The sequence below is a fragment of the Lathyrus oleraceus genome, chromosome 6, assembly GCF_024323335.1.
Source record: "Lathyrus oleraceus cultivar Zhongwan6 chromosome 6, CAAS_Psat_ZW6_1.0, whole genome shotgun sequence".
NCBI lineage: Eukaryota > Viridiplantae > Streptophyta > Magnoliopsida > Fabales > Fabaceae > Lathyrus > Lathyrus oleraceus.
This window is the reverse complement of record NC_066584.1, coordinates 374,415,362-374,439,934: the sequence shown is the minus strand read 5'-3', so window position 1 is coordinate 374,439,934 and position 24,573 is coordinate 374,415,362. Positions and strand designations below refer to the sequence as shown.

The 24,573-nt window shown below is 35.1% G+C and overlaps 1 protein-coding gene across 5 annotated transcripts in view; it reads right to left on the bottom strand.

Annotated features, from left to right (window-relative positions):
* The window catches only part of LOC127098431 (polycomb group protein EMBRYONIC FLOWER 2), a 25,593-nt gene extending 1,020 nt beyond the window's left edge, over positions 1-24,573 (bottom strand). The window contains exons 1-21 of one of the 5 annotated variants that reach the window (XM_051037025.1): positions 24,450-24,573; positions 22,322-22,418; positions 22,032-22,185; positions 21,658-21,713; positions 19,286-19,391; positions 18,990-19,158; positions 18,834-18,902; positions 18,292-18,431; positions 18,060-18,122; positions 17,835-17,953; positions 17,400-17,432; positions 17,148-17,179; positions 13,450-13,502; positions 13,289-13,342; positions 13,140-13,199; positions 5,387-5,433; positions 4,464-5,281; positions 3,876-4,014; positions 2,393-2,441; positions 1,756-1,839; positions 184-260 (exon numbers count right to left, since the gene is read on the bottom strand). In XM_051037025.1, coding sequence (XP_050892982.1) covers positions 184-260; positions 1,756-1,839; positions 2,393-2,441; positions 3,876-4,014; positions 4,464-5,281; positions 5,387-5,433; positions 13,140-13,199; positions 13,289-13,342; positions 13,450-13,502; positions 17,148-17,179; positions 17,400-17,432; positions 17,835-17,953; positions 18,060-18,122; positions 18,292-18,431; positions 18,834-18,902; positions 18,990-19,158; positions 19,286-19,391; positions 21,658-21,713; positions 22,032-22,185; positions 22,322-22,365 — 2,366 coding nt within the window. In that variant the 5' untranslated portion in view covers positions 22,366-22,418; positions 24,450-24,573. Of the gene's footprint in view, positions 1-183; positions 261-1,755; positions 1,840-2,392; positions 2,442-3,875; positions 4,015-4,463; positions 5,282-5,386; positions 5,434-13,139; positions 13,200-13,288; positions 13,343-13,449; positions 13,503-17,147; positions 17,180-17,399; positions 17,433-17,834; positions 17,954-18,059; positions 18,123-18,291; positions 18,432-18,833; positions 18,903-18,989; positions 19,159-19,285; positions 19,392-21,657; positions 21,714-22,031; positions 22,186-22,321; positions 22,419-23,429; positions 23,690-24,449 lie in introns of those variants that run through there. The other 4 variants (XM_051037026.1, XM_051037023.1, XM_051037024.1 and 1 more) reach the window with 4 other exon arrangements.

Sequence of the window (24,573 nt, the reverse complement as noted above, 5' to 3'; positions counted from 1 at the left end):
CAAGAAGAAAATAATTAGAAATAGAAAGTAAAATTCAGAAAGGACAAGCATATCACATTTCTAAAGCTAAGATGCATTCAGTATAAAATACATGCGCTGTTACTTGTTAGTGACACCAAGAAACAAATATGAAACATGCAACAAGAAGTGAAAGTCTTTTGAACCAAAATGAAAAGAACTTACCGTTGCTTACGAATAAATGAGTTCCACATGAACATGAATCGCTTCTCTTCTTTGCTCAAAGGATGAAGATCAAGCTTCTGCAAGGTATCAGGGTGTATCAATGTTCTTCAAGAAATAAGTATGAATAACTGTAAAAAGTATGACAGCTTCAGCAACAGCCTGCAGGGAGTTGTTTGGGTGCTCATAAAACAACACCATGTGCCTTTCTTACTCTATATACTCTCTTAATTCAGTACTAGTTAGTTTCTGAGTGGCGTATTTTAAGTTTTCACTTCACAGTCTTATGCTTGTCGAATTTTAAGATCTTGTGCCAGTTTAAATGGTTTTTACATGACCTGCGGTTGTAGTTTGATATGTTGAGTATTCTCTTTTGTATGATTTGGATTTCACGACGGGTTTCTATCATGTAATTAGTTTAGTTGATAGTTGCGGTGATTTGGTAGTTTAATAAATAACTGAAGCCAAGACTGTTTTCATTGTTATTCTGACATGGTTCATTCTTGAAAGCAACACAATGAGTGGTGATGACGAAACTGAGTGGCCTGGGGAATAACCAGTTCGGACTGTTGGTGGCGTTGCTGAGAGAGCTGGTGATGAAAGATTCCTAAAAGGAGAAGCTATGGTGTAAACATGGGAACTCTGAGCTGGATTAAAATTGACCAACAGAGATGCAATCGTAAGTCTGGTCATGGCAGTTCACAAGGATAAACCAAATTGAACCAAACTGAACTCAAAAACCAGTCCTAATGAACTTGAACGGACAAATTTTCATTACACATGTTATTTCTATATTACTTCCTCCATGCAGGTTTAAGCTCACCACTTCACCATATCATGACATTTGAAACCATAAATAAATAGTGCAAAAGAAATATAAAAAGTCCAGTTCGTTAGGGGTCAGTTTCGGGATTTAGAAGGAGAGGGGAAGGTTTTGGGTAAAAACGAGGAAAGGAACATACATGGAAGCAAAGATAGTCCCCAACTTGAGTTGAGGAGTTTATTTTTCTTCATAATACAAAATTCCCCAAAATCGGATGACTCAAAAATTGTAGTTGATAGGATTTTAAAGTGCTAAGATAAATTTTTCGAGTTGAATCTATATTATTAAAAGTACTCAAAATTAAAAGTATATTAATGATAAACGTTTATTTATCATTCTCTAAAAAAATACTCTCTCAAATAAGGCGTAAATTTTTTTTCTATTTTCCTCTTTTCCCCTCCTCAAAGTCATCCCCAACCCTCCAAACTCCCAAATATAACCTTAAGGAATTTGTTTTGCTGGAGACTGTTCAGAGTCACAAAAAAGTTTAGAGAACTCGTTTAAAAACTAGTTGTTTTGTTTCTCTTCGGTTTTCTTTTTCTTTCCCCCTCTCTAATCTCTCTGTATCTCAATAATTTATACTAAGAATGGTTAAAAAAATTCCAATTGTTGAGCCTCAGGGTTAACCATAAAAATTCAATAAGGAAAACAAATATAAAGCTCCTTAAGAGTTTTGTTGCTTAATAAAAGATACAGCAAGAGAAAATAGACATATAAAATCAAAATAGAAGATCACATGTATTTGAACATACCCTCCGCTCTTCAATATCGGCAACTTCATCATCAACTTCATCCTCACTATCATAATTTGATAGAACTTCTTCAAGTGACATTGGCTTTAAGAAAAAGGTAGAGAAAAAGGAGCAGAGGATATCAGAAATATGATTATTGCAAAGGTAAGTATTCAAAATTCTCAACAAAATGAAACTAGACTTTTATTTAAAAAATAAAGAACTAATATTCGGGCGGCATAAAAGAATGTTGTTCCGATTTTGAGCAACCACATCAGAATCACAAAAACAACCACCAACTATTACTCGCAACGTGGTGTTGCCTCCATCAATCGGGCGGCACCATAATACTTCATTACTATTATTTGTTGTATTGAAACTGCACTCTTTTTTCTTTCATCAAAGTTTTAACTCACTACTTATTTCCTAGCCAACAAAGTTAAAATATTGTATTTTAGAAATTTAAAAATTGCAATTAAGACCGAAATAACAACCACTCAATTAATGTTAAATGAATGGGAAAAAATCACTCAGTTTTATGGGAAGGATTGAGTTTAGGCCTCTCAATAGAGCTTAGTTCATGGTTTTTTAAAGAAAATTTCCATTAACATTCAAAGAAAATAAAGGTGCAGGAAAACAAATGGTGGTGACTCATCACCTGAGCTTTGTGAGAATGATAAAACTGCCGCTTCTTCAACCGGGCTATGCTGAAATGGTTTGGAAAGAATTAAGTCAACTTTGTGTCCACAAAATCGTTGTACTTTTATAGCAAAAGTTATAAATTTAAATCGGAAGTAGAAAAGTATAAGTGACAGTTTATTTAAATACAGCCTATAAACAATAATCATACTAATCTAGGTATCACATGAAAAAATATTTTATAGCACAGTATGAATATATCAATAGTTGTTTCTATTAAATCTGAATATTACATATTGAGATATTGAATATACTAACACTAATCTTTTTATATTGAGTATTCTAACCTAATGGGTTTTACTAAAAGTCCAAACATGAATTACTACTGATAATACTAAAAATAACAATAGTAAAATAAACTATTTACAACAGTTTCCTTATTTAATTAGGATTAAGAGCCTAGGATCAATATAAATAAGGATTAGTGATTTTCATTTGTAAGAACAACAACCATATCATTCAATGATATATCTATATAATTTTAATACTCTGAGCATTCTTTTCCTCCCTCTACATCTAAAAGACTAAATTCTATAAATGTCAATTTTTTGTAATTTGTAATGACATAAACCATATTTACAACAGTTTCCTTATTTAATTAGGATTAAGAGCCTAGGATCAATATAAATAAGGATTAGTGATTTTCATTTGTAAGAACAACAACCATATCATTCAATGATATATCTATATAATTTTAATACTCTGAGCATTCTTTTCCTCCCTCTACATCTAAAAGACTAAATTCTATAAATGTCAATTTTTTGTAATTTGTAATGACATAAACCATATTTGACCTAGAAATATATTTGCACAACCTTTGTGAGAGACACACCACATATTCACCCAAAACCTTCAAGTGATAAGTGGGTGGGTTCTCTCACTTATAAATGCTCAAGTCTCCACATTTTCAACCAATGTGGGACTATTATCCACATAACTTTCACTTGCTACATTCTCAACAATATCAATACTGGATTTATGAATAGAATGAAAAAAGAGTAAAGCTCATCCGTGCATTGTTAAACAGACCTTTTGGTTGACATACACTTGCATTTAAAAGTTAACAAAGCCCAAATCAACACCCTATTAGCCACAAAATAATTTCCCAAATGCACATTTTGACAATCAGCTATATTCAACGGCTTTGTAAATTATTATGTCATTCCAAGATTATGCTAGGGCTGCTCAAACTGAAGATATATTTATTTTACAATCAAGGCGTCATTGATCAATCAAGTGAACAGTTTTATACTATAATAATATGCCAGTGATTTATTACATCAAACAAAGTATTGTGAGATGGAACTAATTTTGTTTGAGACTATATTTCATTTCAGCAACATTTTAGTATTGTAATTACCATTCTAGTCATGCATCTAACTTACAAGAATCTAAGAAGCTGTTTTAGTTTTCAAAGTATAGAAAAAAGATCAAGGACATACTTTTGTGGATCAAAATGCTCAACTGGTAACTTCCCTGTATTGCCAATCCGTAGCACTGCAGGAGTCCCGTGATCATGCTTAGATATTAGTGGGACACTGTCTGGATCGGGATTGGGCACAATACTTGCATTAGCATCCCCTGCAATGTCATAGAAAAATGTGACACATTCCTTACACTGCATCAATAATGCTCAAACTCTACAACTATTCCATCTGGCGTATGATCAACACATATCAACAATTAGGTGATAAGAAAAAAAGGAATTAACAAACTTTTATGAAGGGGAAGTATATTCCAACTTTCAGTTGGTGTCAGCATAGACATGTCATGATTAATTGCAGAAGTGAGTGCTGGATATTCAAGAATCAACAGAGGAAAACCATTCAAAGCCATTATTTTGTTTTGGAAAACATTCAATAGCCTTATTTTTCTTCCATATGTAGTTGACACGGTTATTAACTTTTAAATGGAGAAGAGGTCCCCAAAATGTGACATATCCCACAACTGCACTGAATTCTGTTAAATTTCGCTGGCTATATAGCACTATTCATAAAGCTTTTAAGCACATAACTCAACAACTAAAGTACCTGATATAGTTGCTGAATTTCCATCAATCTTCTTTAAAAACCCATTATCTCCTAAAGGAGTTTCAGACTCTAAGAATTGTGGGTTTGCATCCATAGCTAAGACCGATGGGTCTGCATCCATAGCTAGGAAAGGTGGGTCTGCATCCACACCTAGGACAGGCGGGTCCGCATCCACAGCTAAGACAGGAGGGTCCGCATCCACTGCTAAGACAGGCAGGTCTGCATCCCCGGCTAAGACCGGCGGGTCTGCATCCACAGCTAAGACAAGTGGGTCTGCATCCACGGCTAAGACTGACGGGTCTGCACCTGTAGCTAAGACTGGCGGATCCGGATCCGCATCCATAGCTAATACCGGGGGGTCCGCATCCATAGCTAATACCGGCGGGTCCGCATCCATAGCTAGTACCGGCGAGTCCGCATCCATAGCTAATACCTGCGGGTCCACATCCATAGCTAATACCAGCGAGTTCGCATCCATAGCTAATACCGGCGGGTTCACATCCATAGCTAATACCGGCGGGTTCGCATCCATAGCTAAGACTGGTGAGTCCGCATCCATAGCTAAGACCGGTGAGTCTGCAACCACCGGCGGGTCTGCATCCATTGCTAAAAACGGCGGGTCAGCATCATTAGCTAGGACCGGCGGGTCTGCATCCATAGCTAAGACCAGTGGGTCTGCATCCATAGCTAAGACCCGTGGGTCTTCATTATTAGCTATGGCCGGTGGGTCTGCATTATTAGCTAAGGCCGGCGAGTCTACATCCTGGACCACTTCAAAACATGCATTTTCTGGACTTATGTGTGTCATTCGCTTGCCACTGCATATAAACATTATCAATTGACCATTTTACTTCATCAACAGTTGTATTGAAATTTATGAGGACCAAAAAATTTCAGAATGGTGTAGGAAATAAATAGCTTACTGAAGGAAAAAAGTTTGCAATTTTGGATCAACACCATCTCCAACAAGCTGTAGGGAAATCAATCAATAAGTTTTTGGAGAAAACATAAATATCCAAATGCATTCATGCAAAAACTTTACAGTTTTGTCAAGCTTTTAGATGTTTCTAGGCAGATGCACAGTGCAAGATTAATATAGTGCAAATGAAATCCACTATCCTACATGATTGAGCTACTGTGTACCAAAGCAATAGTGTTGTCGCTATTGGACATCATCTCATATACAGACTACAGAACAACACCACTTTCAAGTTCAGTGGAATAGAGACCTGAAACATCAAACTGCTAACCAAGAACACAACTCAAGAATGACTTCTACAATGCACATTCCCAGACGAGAAAAGCCCACTAAACATGGACAAAGAGCATGCTTACATTAAAACTAACTACCTTACTATGTTTGTTATTTTAATCCCTATTTAAATTTTATTTTAAGAACTTAATGAATAGAATTTAAGTAAAGACTGCTACCAAAATTCCTTCATATTTTAATTGACCAAAAACATTTATAAACCAAAGAAATCTTATTAGAAATGGATTGAAATAGGAATATTAAAAGAGGAAGTTAAGAAATAACAAAGGTAACAAATAAAAAGATTAAAAACAAACATGTCTGAAACAACAATGCTCTCTCCAATGACTACTTCACATTTCAGCACGGGGAACCCCTATAAGAAACCATATTCCAAGATCCAAAGAAGGACCAATAAGATTTCCCAAATCAAAATTGGGTAGCTGAGAGGAATTCTCAATATGGAACAATTAAAACTTTTTTTTTCGAGTTGCACTTAAGATGCACCACTTCAAATGCAGTGCACCGGAGCACAACTATCTTCTTACAATTAGATATACTGCATTATAAATAAATGATTCGGGTCAACTGAAACTTGTTAATGGGATTATGCTCCACAATTTTTACAGGGTTGTGTTATTTTGACATCAATCTTTAACAACAAATTAAGTGGTTAATGCAATTTAGATATGCAACTTACTAACCATCAACTGAACACAACTAACCACAATGAAACTTGATGGGTCAGGTACCTCAGAGCTTAGAATCTGAAGGCTCGGTTCTGGCCACTAGGAACTTCAACGAAGGTAAGAAGTCGGACAAATCTTAGTACGACCACTGAAAACACACATAGCGTACGCATGAAACATGTGGGAAATTCAATGGCAAGCCTCTTAATTGAAAGAAGAAAGCTGGTAACAAAGCTCATGCATTCCAGACCAGTAACTCTGATCAAGAGCATCAATCTTCTTCAACTCAGGTTTCACTCACACCAGTAATTCTAATCAAGAGTATCAATCTTCTTCAACTCAGGTTTCACTCAGCGTGCAACAACTAGACAAACTCTTTAAACTTCTCGAAACCCGTTCCCCTTCTTGCTCTCATTCTCCTTCTCGCTCTATAGCGCAAAAAGGTAATTATGCCCTTCTTATTCTCAGTCTCCACCATACTTGGATAGTGGATTTAAGTGCAACACATGACAAATGAATCCATTGCGTTTTCTTCGTATAGTCCTTGTGTAGGCAACCAAAAAATAAAATTCGCAAATCACTCTTTTACAGTCATTGCATGTAGAAGCTGAATGTTGACACTTAAAGATGTTCAACATGTTCCAAACCTATCATGTAATCTAGTTTCTGTCAGTAAACTAACCCAGGATAGAAACTGTCTAACAAAGTGTTTTGTTCTCACTGTCTTCCAGGTTTTGAACAACGGAAAAATGATTGGCAGTACTAAGGATATAGGACTCTATTGCTTAGACAATAGACCTGAATCACAACAATCTTCCAAACTAAGAAATTCCTGCTTTGAATCTTTTTATGTTTTGAATAATATGGCGGCGTTATGGTATGCCTTTTACGATTAGGTCATCCTAATATTTGTTATTTAAAACACTTGTTTCCTAATGTATTTCTATGATAAAGATTTGTCTTTGTTTGAATGTTAAGCATGTGAATTTGCAAAACATTATCGTCGTTCCCACTTTCCAATACAACTTTATACAACAACAACAACCAAGTCTTACCCCACTAGGTGGAGTCGGCTACATGAATCAACTTTCACCATAATGTGCTATCCAATACCATACTTCTATCCAAATCGTTAATCTCGAGGTCTTTCTTATTAACTTCTCTTATAGTTTTACTAGATCTTCCTCTACATCTAGTTGTTTGACTTCTCTCCATCTGATCTACTCTCCATCTGACTTCTCTCTACATGCCCAAACCACCTGAGTCCATTTTCAACCATCTTTTAGGTGTTACCCCAATACTCTCTAATATTGTCATTTCTAATCATATCACAATATTCTTTGTTATTCACTGTGATCTTTAGGACCCTAACCAAACGAGTGCACTTTTTCACGAAAGTATGTTAGGTATTTGTTAAAGGGAAAAAATTTGTTTGATGGAACACCTTGGATCGGCGAAACACCTTAAGGTAAACTTTTGGGAGGATTTAGAAGGCTTACTTCAAGATATACCTCAGGGAGAGAAGCTCTTTCCAGGAGGGGATCTAAATTGACATGTAGGGAGTGTAGCAAGAGGTTTTGAGAGCGTGCATAGGGGTATGGCCTCGGAGAGGTAAATGCAGAGGGTAAATCCATCTTGGAGTTTCCGTCGGCATTTGATCTTACTATAGCTAATACTTGGTTTAGAAAAACAAAGGAACATATTATCACATATAAGAGTGGGTGACATGTTCTCAGATAGATTTCTTCCTTATTAGGAAGTAGGACAGAAAGATTTGCTTGGACCGTCAAGTTATTCCGGGAGAGAGTTTGACTACCCAACATAAAGTATTGGTTATGGATGTAAGAATCAAGAGGGGAGCTAAAAGAAGGAGTCACATAGGAGCGCCACGAATTATGTGGTGGCATTTGAAGGGCGAAAAACAAGCAAGTTTCCAACATGAGATCTTGGAGGGAGGATTTGAGCAACCACAAGGAAATGCAAATGATATGTGGAACAAGATGGCGCAAGAGATTACAAAACTAGCTAAAGAGACGTTGGGAGAATCAAGAGGTTTTGGACCTAGGGGTAAAGAATCGCGGTGGTGGAGTGAAAGTATTCAGAGTAAAGTTAGAGTTAAAAATGATTGTTTTAAAGAATGCTCTAGGTGTAAAAATGCCAAAACTTGAGAAAAGTATAAGAAAGTTAAGAATGAGACCAAAAAGCCAGTGAGTGAAACAAAAATCCAAGCTTTTGACGGATTATACCAATCTTTGGGAATCAAGGAGGGAGAAAAGTTGATACGTAAGCTTGCTAGGGGAAGAGAAAGAAAGACAAAAGATTTGGATCAAGTGAAGTGTGTTAAAGATAAAGAAGGCAAAGTTTTGGTTCAGGAAAAGGAAATAAAGGATAGATGGAAGGCGTATTTTTACAATTTATTTAATAAAGTATATGATATCTCTCCAGACTCTAGTAGACTCAACATTAGAGAAGAGGATTAAAACTATAATTATTACCGTCAGATTCAGAAATAAAAGGTAAAAGAAGCGTTGAAAAAGATAAGTAACAGTAAGGCGGTTGGGCCAGACAACATACCTATTGAAGTGTGGAAAGTTCTTGGAGATAGACGTAATGAATAGCTCACCAAAACTCTTTAACGAAATTATGAGGTCAAAGCAAATGCCGCATGAATGGAGAAGAAGCACTTTAGTTTCAATCTATAAGAATAAGGGTCTCATATACAAAATTATGCAAATTATAGGGGGATTAAACTTATGAGTCATACCATGAAGTTACGGGAAAGAGTGATTGAACGAAGACTAAGAAAAAAGACTCAAGTCACTGAGAATCAATTTGGTTTTATGCCTGGGAGGTCGACAATGGAAGCGATCTATCTACTATGACAGGTGATGGAGCAGTATCTAATGGACTAACAAGACTTGCACTTAATTCTTATTGACTTGGAGAAGGCGTATGATAGAGTGCCTAGAGAGATTTTATGGAAAGCCTCAGAGAATAAAGGGGTTAGGATTGCATATATTCGAGTTATCCAAGATATATAGGGGTATCGACTAGTGTGCGGACACAAGGTGGAGAAACAAATGATTTCCCCATTACAATAGGTTTGCACCAAGGTTCAACCCTAAACCTCTACCTTTTTACTTTAATTTTGGATGTACTCACAGAACACATCCAAGAGCTAGCACCGAGATGCATGTTTTTCATATATGATATAGTCATATTGGGAGAGTCGAAGGAGAATTTAAACGAGAGGTTTGAGACTTTGAGAAGAGCTTTAGAAACGCATGGCTTTCGCCTAAGCAGAAGTAAGACGGAATATATAGAAGGGGGTGTAAATCATTGAATTCACGCAGTTTAAATATTTTTGGTCCTTAATACAAAATGATAGAGAAATAGAAGGGGGTGTAAATCATTGAATTCAAGCTACGTGGTTGAAATCAAGGATGGCTTCAGGGATTTTAAGTGACAGAAAGGTACCGCTCATGTTGAAGGAAAGTTTTATTGAACTTCGGTAAGACCTGAGTTATCAATCTCAGATAGCGGAGCAGAGCGGCGGACCCTAGAAATGGGATAGCAGAATAACCGTTATTTGACTATTTTTTAGACTAATTATATGAATAATATATAAAACATATATTTAATATAAAACCAAACAAATAAGAGTGGAAGAAGAGGAATAGAGTTATTAAATTACTATTACTAAAAAAACAGAGGATAATATGAATAAAGAAGAGAAAAGAAAGAAGAAGAGAAAAGAAAGAAAGAAGAAAAGAAAACTTAAAAAAACAGAGTATCATAGAATAGAAATAATAAGAAAGAAGAGAAAAGAAAAAAAACAGAGAGAAAAGAAAGAAAGAAGAGAAAAGGAGAAAAAAGAAAATAAGAATAGAGAAGTAAATACCAACTTGAGAAGAGGGGATTGCAGGCGACGACACTAAGAAAAGAAGTAGACGGAGGCGGCAATGGGAAGAAAATCGTGAGAAGAAAACCCTGAAAACTGAAGTGAAAGCGTCAGAGAAGATGAATCATCTATTTTGTGTTGAATTAGAGAAAATTGGAAAAATTCTAGAAAACTCCTCCAAGGTTTATTTATTTTAAGGGTAAATCTGGGTTTTTACATTCAAAACAGTTCAAACCTGCTCGGACCGGGAAGCACTCTGCTCCCACTACACGCTAAAAATCAAATAGTGGTCGCTATCTAAAACTGAGACGCGAACCGCCCATCCACAGCTCTGGGCTGCTATCCCGAGATATCGCCGTTATCGGCCGCTATTGATAACTCTGGTAAGACCTGCAATGTTGTATGGGACAGAATGTTGGGTGCTTAAGAATCAACACAAGAATAAAGTAAGTGTAGCAGAGATGAGGATGTTACGTTGGATGTGTGGTAACACTAGACATGATAAGATTAGAAATGACAATATTATAGAGAGTGTTGGGGAAGCATCTCTAATAGAAAAAATGATGGAGAATAGACTTCGATGGTTTGAGCATGTAGAGAGAAGACCTTAGGATTTTGTGGTAAGGAGAGTAGATCAGATACAGAGAGGTCAAATAGTAAGAGGTAGAGGAAGACTTAGGAAAACTATAAGAGAAGTTATTAAAAAAGATCTCGAGCTTAACAATTTAGATAAAAGCATGGTCCTAAATATAACATGCAGAAGTTGATCCATGTAGCCGACCCCCACTTAGTGGGATAAGGCTTGGTTGTTGGTTGTGGAAAATCAACTTCAGACAAATATTCAAGTCTTAAAAAGTGATAAAGGAAAGAAATATTTTATCGCAATGTCGAGTTTTTTAATAGAATTGTGCATAAAAGTCCATGTCCTAATATTCTAGTAAAAAAATTGGTTGAAAAGAAGAAAATGCATGTCACTATGGTTGGAAAATATTTTATTTTCGGTTTTATTATTTCCTTTAATACTACTTTTATTTTTTTTTATTTTCCTTTATTCTCCATTAAGTGTAATAATTGTATCTTCACCATATAAACCAGCCTAAGGCTGAGGAATAATACACAACAGCTTTTACCTATTTTTTCCAATATGGTATCAGAGCACTGGGTTATGGACTACTGTAAAGCTTTCCACAACTAGTGGGGTTCGGGGCGTAGCCCTAAAAAAAAAAATTGTTCGACCCGCGTTCTTATCCCAACCGCTTCACATACCAGTTTAGCTTCCTATGTCGAATAACAACAATAGATGGTCTTCCCTAGCACAGGCCTACACCATATCCAACCATGGCGAACAACCACAACCTGAGTCGGACGGTGAGCGGAAACGGCGATGACCACGGAAACGGATGTGGTCGCGAAAGCAGCGGTGGTCGCAGAGATGGCACACGAGAGGAATCGCCGGTGGTCACAAACAATGGCAGTAATGACGGCAACAATGAAAACAGGAGCAGCATTGTTTTTGGTGATAGTTATTCCAACATAGACAGTAATGATCAAAAATGTTCCTCATACTCCCTCAAGGTCAATATCCCTAAAATGAATGGGAATAACTATAATGAATAAGCTCAAACCGTTCGGTTGGTATTTGATAGCAAAGGGAAACTTGGTTTCTTAACAGGAGCAGTAGCTGAACCGATAACAGGAAACTCTCGTTACAAACAATGGAAGTCTGAAAACTCCTTGATTATTGAGTGGCTGGTAAGCTCTATGGAAACTGGAATAGGCAAGTCTTACATGTTTTTACCTTCTGCAAAGGATGTGTGGGAAGCTGTTAAGGAAACATACTCTGATATTCAAAACTCCTCCCAAATTTTTGATTTAAAATCAAAGTTACAGCATGCGAAATAAGGTGACAGGAATGTAACTGTTTATTACAATGAGATGTTGGCATTGTGGCAAAAGTTGGATCTCTATTATGATGACAATTTGTTTGAACCTGAGGACAAATTTTTATAATAATTTTCCTACATCACAAATTTCTAAGACTTGTTTTCCTACACCAGCCAAGAATGGTCATGATTTATTATTTGAACCTACTTCTGCTATGAATAAGGACTCTTGCCATGAGTAATGAACTTAGTGAATTCATGTCTACATTTTATCATAAAGAAAATAAAGAAAACAATGAGAACCTCGAAAATGATAATAATGATGAATTAACTTAAATGCCACAAAATGATGAGTGGTGTAAAGAAAAAAGATTTGAAGTAAGAAATGGAATTTGGAAATGATAGGCTTTTATGAGGAAGAACCATAAAGAAGGTGATGATCTCAACGTTGCCATGATTTTGAACAAGAGGACAATCAACCTAGGCTTTGATACCATAATGGATCTAGAATAGGCTTTGATACCATCTCAGAATTTGGGTTGGGCCTAACTCATCCGTACAAAACCGGCTTGTAAGGTGAGGATTACCCCCACTTATAAACACAACACAAGCCATATCTCTAAGCAATGTGAGACTAAATTCACCCCTTCAAAGCTAACACAACGAAGGTGTTAGGGGCTGCAATGAGGCAAATCAAAGAGCCGCAATTAAGGCGACTAGGGACGGACCGCAATTAAGGCGGAAAGCCCAACAAGTTTAAACAGGGTGAATGGAGAAATAAAACAAGGTTGATAATCCCATAATTTAACAAGTCAAAAAACATAAACCCCTAATGAAAGAGTAAGATTAACATTTTCGAGAATAAAGCACCGGTAAACAATAAAATTGTAACCAATACAATACTGAACAATAATAGATTTACAGAAATTAAATAGGAAAAACTGTTCTGACCTCAAATTTCCATGTGTCAAAATTCAGAGACACATTAACAGCCAGACAATCTTCCGATGCCTGCAAAGTTATTTATAATTGAAACCTTTGCCATGACTTAACGCAGCTCAGTGATTAAAAAGATTGCAAGAGTTCTGAAGACTACTGACCGAAAATTCAAATTTGAAAAGATCATGTGATGCGAGCAAGTGACATCTTAGACCCTAAAAAACGTCGTGTCAGAAGCATTGAAAACTGGTATATACTTATCATAATTTAAAAAAAATTAAAATATTATAGCTCTAAATTAGCGGTCAAAAGTAGTGTTCACCTTATAGCTTCCCCATTTAATCAAACAGAATGGACAGGAGAAATTTTCAGAAACTGTTGACAAAGCTTTCAGTTAATATGTGGGCTGATTGCCAGTAAGCATTTATATATAATACATAAAGAAAGTAAAAGAACATAAAGAGCTGACTGTTTATAACAGACCCAGCAAACTAAGTACTAATCTCTAGCCTAATAATCAGTAATTGATTATTCTCATCAACAACAAAAAAACATAATTGGCTGTATATTCTGAGATTAAAGCTAATATTCTTAATATAAATGTAAAAACTCCTCATTAATTTGAAAGATGACAATTAGACTAATACTCGATGCGTCTGCAAAATTTACTCGCAGTAGGTAAGATTTTATCCGTCAAAGAGATCTGAGTCTGAGCATTGGTGAACTAGCTCCTGAACTTTCAGTTGATAAGGCTCTGTAACATCTCAAGAATTAACTGTCCCCAAAAAGCTTGAGTTATCAGGAAAAGAGACTAGAAAATAAAGATGAAATAGACAATGGTTAATTACGTCTCTTAACACTGGATAACAGACTAGGAAAATCACTAGAAAACTCGCTTAACCGCCAGAAAATAGAGCATGGTAAACAAAGGGAGCAATAATAGAGATTCCGTGTTTTGGGAACCGGGAAGCAGAATAGATTGGGTTATGGAAAGTGGTACAAGTCTGCTACAATGTTGAAAGAGGCATTAGTTGAGAGAAATTATGTGCTAGAGAAAATACATGTAGGAGCATTTATTGATTGACTTCACAATCAATTACCGGGCAATGTCACTTCCCTAGCTTATTGAACTTTGAGGTCAGGATATTAGACACATCACCTCTTTTAAATTTCTGAAAATGTAAAGTTTCTATCCTGACAGTGCTAATGTGGTCAAGAATGTTTGGCAGGAGAGACATAGGATGATTGATGGTGGTTTTATGCACCAACTTGAAAAACCTTAAGTTAGAAAACTGAAATAAAACTGTTTTTGGCAACATACATATTGGTGTGCAAAAGGCTACTGAGGTTCAGGGTCGGATTCAATATGATGGCTATTCCGATAATCTTAGAGATCAAAAAAATGTTGCTCAGGTTACCTTAGAGTATGCTTTAAAGAAGGAGGGGGAGTATTGGCATGAGAAAGCCAAGGTGAAGTGGCATGTGCAAGGAGACAGAACCACTTCCTACTTCCACAAGATTGCAAAGATTAAGACATGTTATGCACTCTATTATGCATGATGACAATTTGTGGACTGGTCCTGAGGATATTGCTAACCACTTGGCTTCTCATTTTGAGAAGATTTCCAATACCAATAATAATTGGTTGAATAATGGTCTGGTTGAGGAAACCATTCCTAGTTTTGTTGATGAGTGCAACAAGCATTCCTAGTAAAGAGTAGGTGAGGAATGTCATATTTTCCATAAACGCTGATGGAGCTCTAGGATAGGATGGGTTTGGTGCTTACTTTTTCCATTATGTCTGGGACATTGCCAAGGCAATGACATGTTTGAGGTTTGTATTTAATTTTTTCAAACTAATTGGATGTCTCCTAATTATAACAGTATCATGGTCCTTGTTCCTAAAATTGACATAAAGTGGATCATTATAAACCTAGAGCCATGACCAATTTAAAGGTTAAGGCTATCACCAAAGTGCTAGCTGACACACTGGTCACTATTTTGTTGAGAGGAATTTTACTGTTAAGAGACCCACATTGGACAATATATGGCTTGAATATATATTAGTGGGGGCAATTCTCACATTACAAGTCGGTTTTGTGAGGTTGAGTTAGGCTCAACCACAGTTCTAAGATGGTATGTTGGGCCACCGGCTATCAGGTTTTCGCTATCAGACCACCCACCATTTATTTTCGTGCATGGTGTTAGGCGTGAAGGGGGGTGCTGAGAGGCCCACATCGGACAATATATGGCCTTAATATATATTTATAAGGGGCAATCATTGCCTTACAAGCCGGTTTTTAAGGTTGACTTAGGCCCAACCACAATTCTAAGAAATACTAATTGCATTTGTGTTGTTTCTGAGGCTGCTAATATGCTTCATCATAGATCTTTTTGAGGAAATGTTGCCATGAAAATTGACTTTGCGTTTGAGACTATTGATTAGAGATTCTTGATTAAAGTTTTGCAATCTTTTAGTTTTGCCCCAAATTTTGCAATTGGATTGATGTGAGGGATGGAACCAATGGTGATGGGAATTTGGATTGGATGAAGTTGGTTGATCCGAGACAAAAACAGTTCATCGTAAGGGAATCTATACTCGTTAAAGAGAACATCTTTAGAGATGTAAAGTCTTCCCGAAGGGGAAAGACATTTATATCCTTTGTGAGATGTGGAGTACCCAAGGAAAAGGCATTCATGGGAACAAAAAAGACAACTTATGAGTATTGTAAGGGTGCAACAGTGGAAAACAGGTGCAGCCAAATGCTTTCAAGAATTTATAGTCAATTAGTTTGTTAAAAAGGGAGGTAAAAGGGATGGAGTTATTGATAGACACAACTTTAGGGGAAGATTAGCATGACTAAGTAGGGTAAGACCAAAATCCACTATATGTATATGTTTTCTTTCAATAACATCATTTTGGTGATGTGTGCGATGGAAAGCTAGCCTATGAACAATACCAGTTTCATTTGGAAAGGTAGCTAGCCTATGAACAATACCAGTTTCATTTGGAAAGGTAGCTAGCCTATGAAAACTAATTCAAGACGGGTGGTGTATGAAGTTTGAAAGGGTGGGGTATGCAATCTATAGCAACCTTGAATAAGAATATCCTTAGTATCCTAAGATTTAACAACACCATAATCAGGATGAAATTCAAAGAACACGGAGTTTTCTTTAGCAAAACGACTAACATTTATGAAATTCTTTGTAATGGAGGGCACATGCAGTAGATTATGCAAAACAAGGCTAGTGTTAGGTGCTAAAGAAGTAGTAAGAAAATTGCAAGTCCTGCATTGGTTAGAGGTAGAGCTTGGAAAGAGTTTATATAGATTGGTAACCTACACCGTATAAGCCGGTTTTGTAGGGATGAGTTAAGCCAAACTATGGATCACCCACCATTCATATCCACGCACCAAGCCCATTATATAAAGTTGGGTGTGAGGGGTGTATTAAAACGATGATTACTGCAACTGTATTCTATTTTCATTGATTATTGCAAACAGTTACAAGAGTTTGATTATATAAGATTTACTATCCTATACACCCAACAAAGGGTACACCCTTGTGACTAACTCTTAACGTTAAAATAGCAAGCTAATTAATACTCTTACACTGATAATGCTTTTTAAGTTTGCAATTGTAATAGACTTGGTTTTCCAGATTTTAGATTTAAGCAATCCCCAAACTTTTTCTTTTTTATTCTATTAGAGTTGAGCAGTTTGAGTGTGGGTGCAGGAGTGCCTACTTAGTTAGGATGTTTGTGTCATCATCGTTTGCTTCACTTTAACTTTTTTTCTTTAAAAAAAAAGGCTGACAAAAAACTTATCTCCAGCCTAATAATTCTTAGTAATTCATTACTCTGATATAATTAACATGAATATAGTTGATTATATAATCTAATATCGATGCTAAAATTCAAACAAATGCAAACTTCTATCGGTGTCTAATTTGGAAGGAAAAAATTAAAATTTGTTACTCCAAGAAAATAAACATCAAAGCAGTAAGCAACATTTAGATTACCTTCTGTTCTCTGTAATTTGTTATTGTAATACCTGAAATATTTTTTATAAAACAAGAATCATTAAAACTGTAGAATAATCCAGAGCAAAAATATCAGCATTTCATCTAACAGCAAAAGGCATAAAAGGGGGCAAGAGAGAAGTTGGAAAATATGTTTAAAAAATAGCACTCGAATCCATCTTCTATTTCATATTTCCAGTCCACAAAGAAGACATAAAAATACCCCATCACAACTAAGTTAAAATGATATACCTGTAATTAAATGTCACATTTCCTTCTTTCAACCTGAACCATATATGCAGCTAAAAGTTAAACACCAAAACTTAATGAATAGGAATTAGATTAAAGTTCAAACCCTGGCCCACCCAAAACAACAACAAAATGCTACAGCTTTAAGTTGCGGAAAGCACAAAAATGTAACAAAAATTCAGAACCAGGGGAATTAAATCAGGTGGAAACCCCATTAATTTAACGCTATACATATTAAGAGATAACCCCGAGATATAGAAAGCTTTATCAGTCACTGTTTTCTGAATTTATTAAGTGATGAGAGAGCTTGCTTAGAAAGCTTTGACAACTGTAAAAATAGTACACAGTAATAACTAAAATCACATAACAAGAACTCATAGTAACATCCCTATATATCTAACACTCCCCAACAGACACTAATGACATAATGAAATTTACCGAATGACACGAGTTAATGATCTTGATGATGATGGTAATGCAATTCTACGGTTGCGAGATTTCTCTATGGCCTCGATCTCTTCAGCAAAGATTTTTATTTCAACGCTCTTTGATGTACTCTTTGGAAAGAACAGAAACAAACAAGAAGCAGTCAAAACAAGTTCTCCATGTTTGGGTGTGGGGATTTTTGCTTAGTGGGTAAAGAAAATTGAGGCTAGAACAAACCTCAATCTCAGAATTCCATAGATCTTGGATTGTGATGGTCGTACCCTTATTTACAAAGTCATACTGCAAAGTGAAGAAATTTGTAACGAAATGCGTCTAACATAATTGCAAAGATCCGATAAAAAGCATAAATATTGTAAATAAACGCAGTGCCCACTGAGTAGCATACCATTTAACTAGCACAGGGCAAATACAATATTGATCATCAGCCACATATAGATAGATGTCATACCTTCAAAACACATGGAAGCAGATCAAGAGTAGTCTTAATCTCGGCTCGTTGTCCCCAACGGAAATTTGGAGAAGTTTTCCAAGCCAAGTAAATGGATTGAAAAGAAATTTTCCCATATAAGCAATTCTTTTCAGCTAATGCTGTCAAGTACAAAATGAAACTATATGAAAGTTTACAAACCACCTTTTTCTATAATAAAATCAACACATTTTTTGGGGAGGAAATGTCCAAGAGTGTCAAGGCAGTCAAAATATCATATTTACATTTTTTGAAAGAAGAAATTCATTAAGAAAAATAGAAGATGATGACTCTGAATGATAAGAGATCCTTCTTAAAAAGTAACAAAGAAATCAAACAACAGAGATCAAAAAACAATTTCAAAAAGTATGTAGGTGTAAAAATTATAAATATGGAGGCTGCTCAGGCAATAAAAAGGTGACAGAATAAATAATATGGTGGCTGTTCAGGCAGTAACAAGGTAACAAAATAAATTGCCAAGCCATATTTTTGCATGTGTGAAGTTATCAATTGGTATATCTCACATTCATGGGATGTCGGATCTGAAGGCCCCAGGCTTGCATTGACTCTAGATGATGAATCTGAGTTTCCCTCTGCAAGTAAATAGTTATAACAATAAATTTTGCAAAACATTATATATACACATATTTGACAATTGGATTGCACAACCATATGCATACCAGTGGTAAAAAACAAGAGAAAAAGTGAGCCAGAATTAGCTTCCGCAGCTAACTTATTAACTTCACAAAGCGTAAATTCTGCTTTGATTATATTGTTCCCATCAACGCCGGATGAACCTCGAATGGTGACTATCTGACTGAGAAGATAAACAGTAGAATACTTTTTGTTCTTTGTAGGTTAAAGCAAAAAGTATTATGCAAGAGAAAAATTATTAAATAAGATATTAATAATTATACACTAAAATAAGTTAGCATAAAGAACAAAAACCAGTTCAGCTTAAGAGCACTATTCTTACATCAGCATCTTCATTATTAGGATCACGCCTTGCCAGACTGACATAAAAAGGAAACATGTTTTGAGTTTCTTCATCACTCCATGACAGCAAAACTGTTATTTGTATCCTAAACATTCGTATGAGATATCTCATCAGCATCTCAATATTTTTATTTACACTAAAGAACAATCAGAGAAAATAAGGCGACAGACAGATTGAAATACCGGCTCAAATGAAATAACTAGAAATTATAATAGCTTCAACCTTATCTCAAAAAACATAAATAATTACAGCCTGAATAAAGATAAAAAAAAAATGGCATCATAAGGTCTACATAACATAAATTATCTTAAACGTCGCTTCATACTAAAAGAGATTATTAGCTATGCTGCTGAGGATGAATTAGGTAGGTCTGCTAGAAATAATTTGCCTATATACATTAAGTTTGCACGAAAAACCAGAAATATTTGGTGCTGAATCAACAATGGTTTCTTATTTGTATACTAGAGTAACAAGATTATGTACGGATGTTGAGTTGTAGCTGAATGGTGATAATATGCTCACACAACATGGATGTTAAGATTTACTTTAGAGGATAAATTCTATACCAAGGAAAAACACAACAAGGTTTACATATTGGAGACCAATAAACCTTATAACTGAACCAGATCCCAGTTCTTGAGCTCCACATATTATTTAATGGTAGCATAATTTTCTTCTTGGAGTCTTGGTTAAAGATGCAATGCTTGCATATGAAGTTTATTATGCCTAATGCACTCAAATAGAACTACGCAACTATGAGCCGTTAATGAATGTGTATCTGCGAGTGTGCATGAGCGCACGCGCTTGAGAGAGATAAAAAGAGACTTCATTGACGTCGGTGTCAAATTTAGCATACTTACATCTTCAATATTGTTTTTTAAAAAATAAGGCATTAACCAATCCAACCATTGAATCGTGCTATATTACCTTAGTAATCATATATGCAAAGTTTCAGATGATTTAGACATTCATAGGCCTGTAACTTAATAGTAGATAACAATGTTGTCAAATATCAGCCATGGTGACGCCGTGGCAGATTATGCTAGCAGATTTTTTGACAACCGCCATGGCCATTTTGTGAAGGATGGCGACACCATTACATTTTATGGTGGATATAGCAGCATAAAATGGCGGATTTGGCTTTCCACCGTCGATAACACTGGTAGACACTAACTTTACATATCATAGAATACATTGAAATGAAGTCGCGTTGTGAAGCACAAATGGTTCCTGATTTATTTTGTGAAATTTTGTTGACTTGATATACTAAATGAAACTTTCACTTTAATAACTGGATTGGTTAATTTCACATTTTCCAAAAGATTATTCAAGATATAACATGCTAGGTTTGATGCTCGATATCATCTAATAACAAATTCATCAAGATGAAGAAGACAAAACTGCAATGAGAAAGAAGAATAAGGAATCTTCTTACTCAAAAGAACAAAATATAAAGCAATGAAAGAAAAAAGAGAAAAATCAATAGAGTGATGCTGTCCAGTCTTTCATCATATCTGTTAGTGAAACCCAATACATCAAAAGCTGCTGAAGAGAGTCCTACATCAATATCAGTTGAAACTCCCCACTTGAATGGAAACAATATTATGATATGAACACATTAACTTGGTCAATACATACCACCACATGTACACCTCACATGATAAATCACAAGAACAATATCAACAGGTATCAAAGTTGCTTAAAGAAATTAGTGGAGAAATACAACACTTACAGAAAGAGCTAATCCTAACTTGTCTTAGACCAAGAAAAATTTACTTGTCCAAGTGCAAAACTAACAACTTAAGTTCGTTCATTCAGCTGAATATCTCTTTTTCATATCAAAATCAAAGTTGTCAATAATTTAAAATAGTGACACTCTACTTTTTTCTCAATTCCCAAACTATGAAATCAATCTCTTGCAAAGATAAGGTACTGTCTACAATCTCTTGAAATCAATCACATATGGAGATCAAAGGTTCAAATGGATGGCATTGGTTCAGGTTAGGAATCACTTTCTTGCAAAACCAAACTACTGACTACAATAAATCCACAATGGATCCAACCCTTCTTTGGACCCAACAACGATGGAAAATTTATAGCTTTAGGTTGCCCTTTGTGAAGATTAACATATAATATTAAATACACGTCAATTTAAAAAAGGAAAATTATGGTTATTTAGTAACCACCACAAAATGGCTCCCAAATTTCTGAGACATACCTATAAAATTCCTCTATTTGAACTGAATGTAGCATAAACATCCAACAAGAGGATACGGAATATAATTGACATGAATCTACTAACGAAAAGGGAGGAAATAAGGGAGGGAGGATTATATATGATAGACTTTTACCTATTGTTGTCCCTGGCCTGTATCCTGTACTCGAAACATCTCGGCAGGAAAGGTGGCTACAAAACAGACATGTATTCTGTTAGAATGCATTATGCAATAATATTTTTTAGGTAAAATCTTGAGAGACCATAAATCAAGAGGCCAGGAGATAAAATTGAAAGGGAGTTATTAAGTAACTTGAGATAAGAAGTAAATAGAAAATATAAGAAATGGTTGGAAAACAACAGGTAGAAAAAGAAAAATCAAGGGAAACAATAATTCTACCAATAACAAAACCAGCTCTGTAGCTCATGCAGTTTATCCCAAGAAATAAAACTAAAATTATAATTTACAATGATAGATAATTTTAGCCAGTTAGATGAAATACTACTTACTGAGCTTATTGTTGCACGGTGATGAAGAATGTTGTAGAACTCTACAGGCTTGCAAAAAACTGAAAGACTCTGTTCTGCAACAACTTTCTCTTCTGCAGATAATTGTGCACAAGCATCTAGAGAGCTAGGTTGTTGATCTGTACTTATAAAAGTACTGTAGGAGAAAACAGATATTAGCATTGACTATGTTGCAGTATTTTCTGAAAAGAAAACTACAGTTGTTTCCCTTCCATGGGAAACTACATCGAGAACATTTCTGAATGGAACGCCTTTTCTAAAAGAGAACATACCATAGTTCATCAGCATCGACAGCATAGCCTGGCATTCTTGTCATATAGATCTAGGATATAAGCACATTTAACGGAACCTGTGTATGTGAAAACAAACCTGCAATTTAAAATGGGGCACGAAATCACCAAACCATATATTGAAATCTACTAACGCAGATATTGGGAAGCATTGAATATTAGTGCACCATATTGCAGTTTAAACATCAACAAACGATTAAAAACCTCATTCTTTTTTTTAAGTTGAAAATCAACAAACAAAGTAACACATGTTTGTACCAGTAAATGAAATGATCCTTCAGGTTTTCAAAACTTTAAGGAAAAGGTAATCATTCCATTCGACTTCAAATTTAAGTAAAATTAAACATACAATGGAGAGAAGATTCACATTCCGATGTAAAGCAAGATGTAATAATATATTGAATTCTCTATGAGGAAGAGTAAACAATAAAGGCTCTACTTAGAATAAACAACTTAATTAGTCAAATTGTTTTCTTATAAACTTTAAGTAGTTTACTATCTTATATAGCTTGTGGAAATAAGCTGAAAACAGATTATGGACACATCATAAATTGATCCTATAAGCTCTACAAAACACTCTCGAAAGCTATGAAACACAGACACTCCAAACCGACTCCACATTGACACTGCGACATCGATAACAATTTTAAAAAATGAATAAAATAAACATAATCAAAAGTGTTTTACGTTACCAGATAACCTAACCTAATAATAGTAATATGCCTACGGTCATATTTAAGATAATATAGCCACAATGAGTGTGAAATGAATCATATAGAATAACATAGAGTGCTTGTTTCTATGCAACTCATGCAAACTTGCATAAGTCTATATATGAATACTAATACAAAAATAGTAAAGATGTTAAAACCAGAGTTTCAACACACTCCAACTTAGTCTACTACTTCTATCTTTCAACAACACAAGAATTTCAAATTTCAGAGTAATTGAATAATGCCATAATTGGTGATAAAACTAATACTGTTCTACAATGCAGAAGAAAACCTAAACTAATAAGCATTTTGTGATACACATTCAGAACAAACAAACATTAACAACAAAAAATCAAAAGGAAAAATTGAGTGAATACCAGGTCCTGAATGGGAAGAAGAAAGGGGTTAAAGGATTGGAATACGAAGAAGAGTAGCATAGCAATAGCATGACGGAAATGGGAACACGGAGAGAAAGTGAAAGCGGTGCCGAATCAAGGAGAGAAACTCAGACTAGGGATTAACGACCAACGGTGAAACCATTGCAGAAGATTAATAAAAATAAATAACCAAAAATATCAAACTTTGTTCTAAGTTTGCAACCATATGAGAATGAAATGAAAAATGAGAATAGCATGGGTTTAAGGCTTAATACTAATACACTAACTTTTTTGACTATGTCACATTAATTGATATTAGCATAACCTTAAATAATTAGTGTTTAAAAGTCAAAGTAAAAGTCAAAGGAAGACAACACCCATAATATAAGTAAATTTAAGAAGATTTATTGTTTTGTTAGGATACTTGAGAAATTGGAAGTGCTAGGGTTAGTTAATGAGTGAAATAAAATGCATTGAAATATAAATAAGAATCTCTTCAAGAAAATAAGAGTACCAAAGGAATGAAATCAATCATATAAATAAAAATATTTGTGCTTTTATAAAATGAGAAAGCATCTAGTCATCAAACTCTGTATTGAGTTGAGTTGAGTTGAGTTTCATTGATTTTATTTAATTTTTGAATTTATATGAGTTAAACCAATTATCAAATTAATATTGTTTTAAAGTTTTTAATTGTAATAATCGTTTCATTTCTGCTTTAACATGTGAAATCTAATTTCTCAAAATATTTATTAAAAAATCAAAAATTATTGCACAATCGATCTCATATCTTAATAATGAAGTTCGAAGATATATTACACCTAAGATTTGTAGGGGATACAAAATAAAATGAAAAAAAATAGAGAAATTATGTTATCTCATGATGAAGGTAGGATTAAAACATCAAATCAAATCACATCGAGGCATGTGTTTTCATCGTGTATTTTACAAAATAGTCTTATAGTGACATAGATGCAATGATAAATAGTATTTGACCTTCATTAAAAGGTTAAGAATTACCTGGCACGGCTCGATTTCCAGCGATCTCTTCAAATCTTTAGAATGGAGCTGGATCGACCGAAAAACCTAGGGTTTGTGCGGCGCAATATAAGACAAAATATGCGAGTGAATAAAAAGAACTATT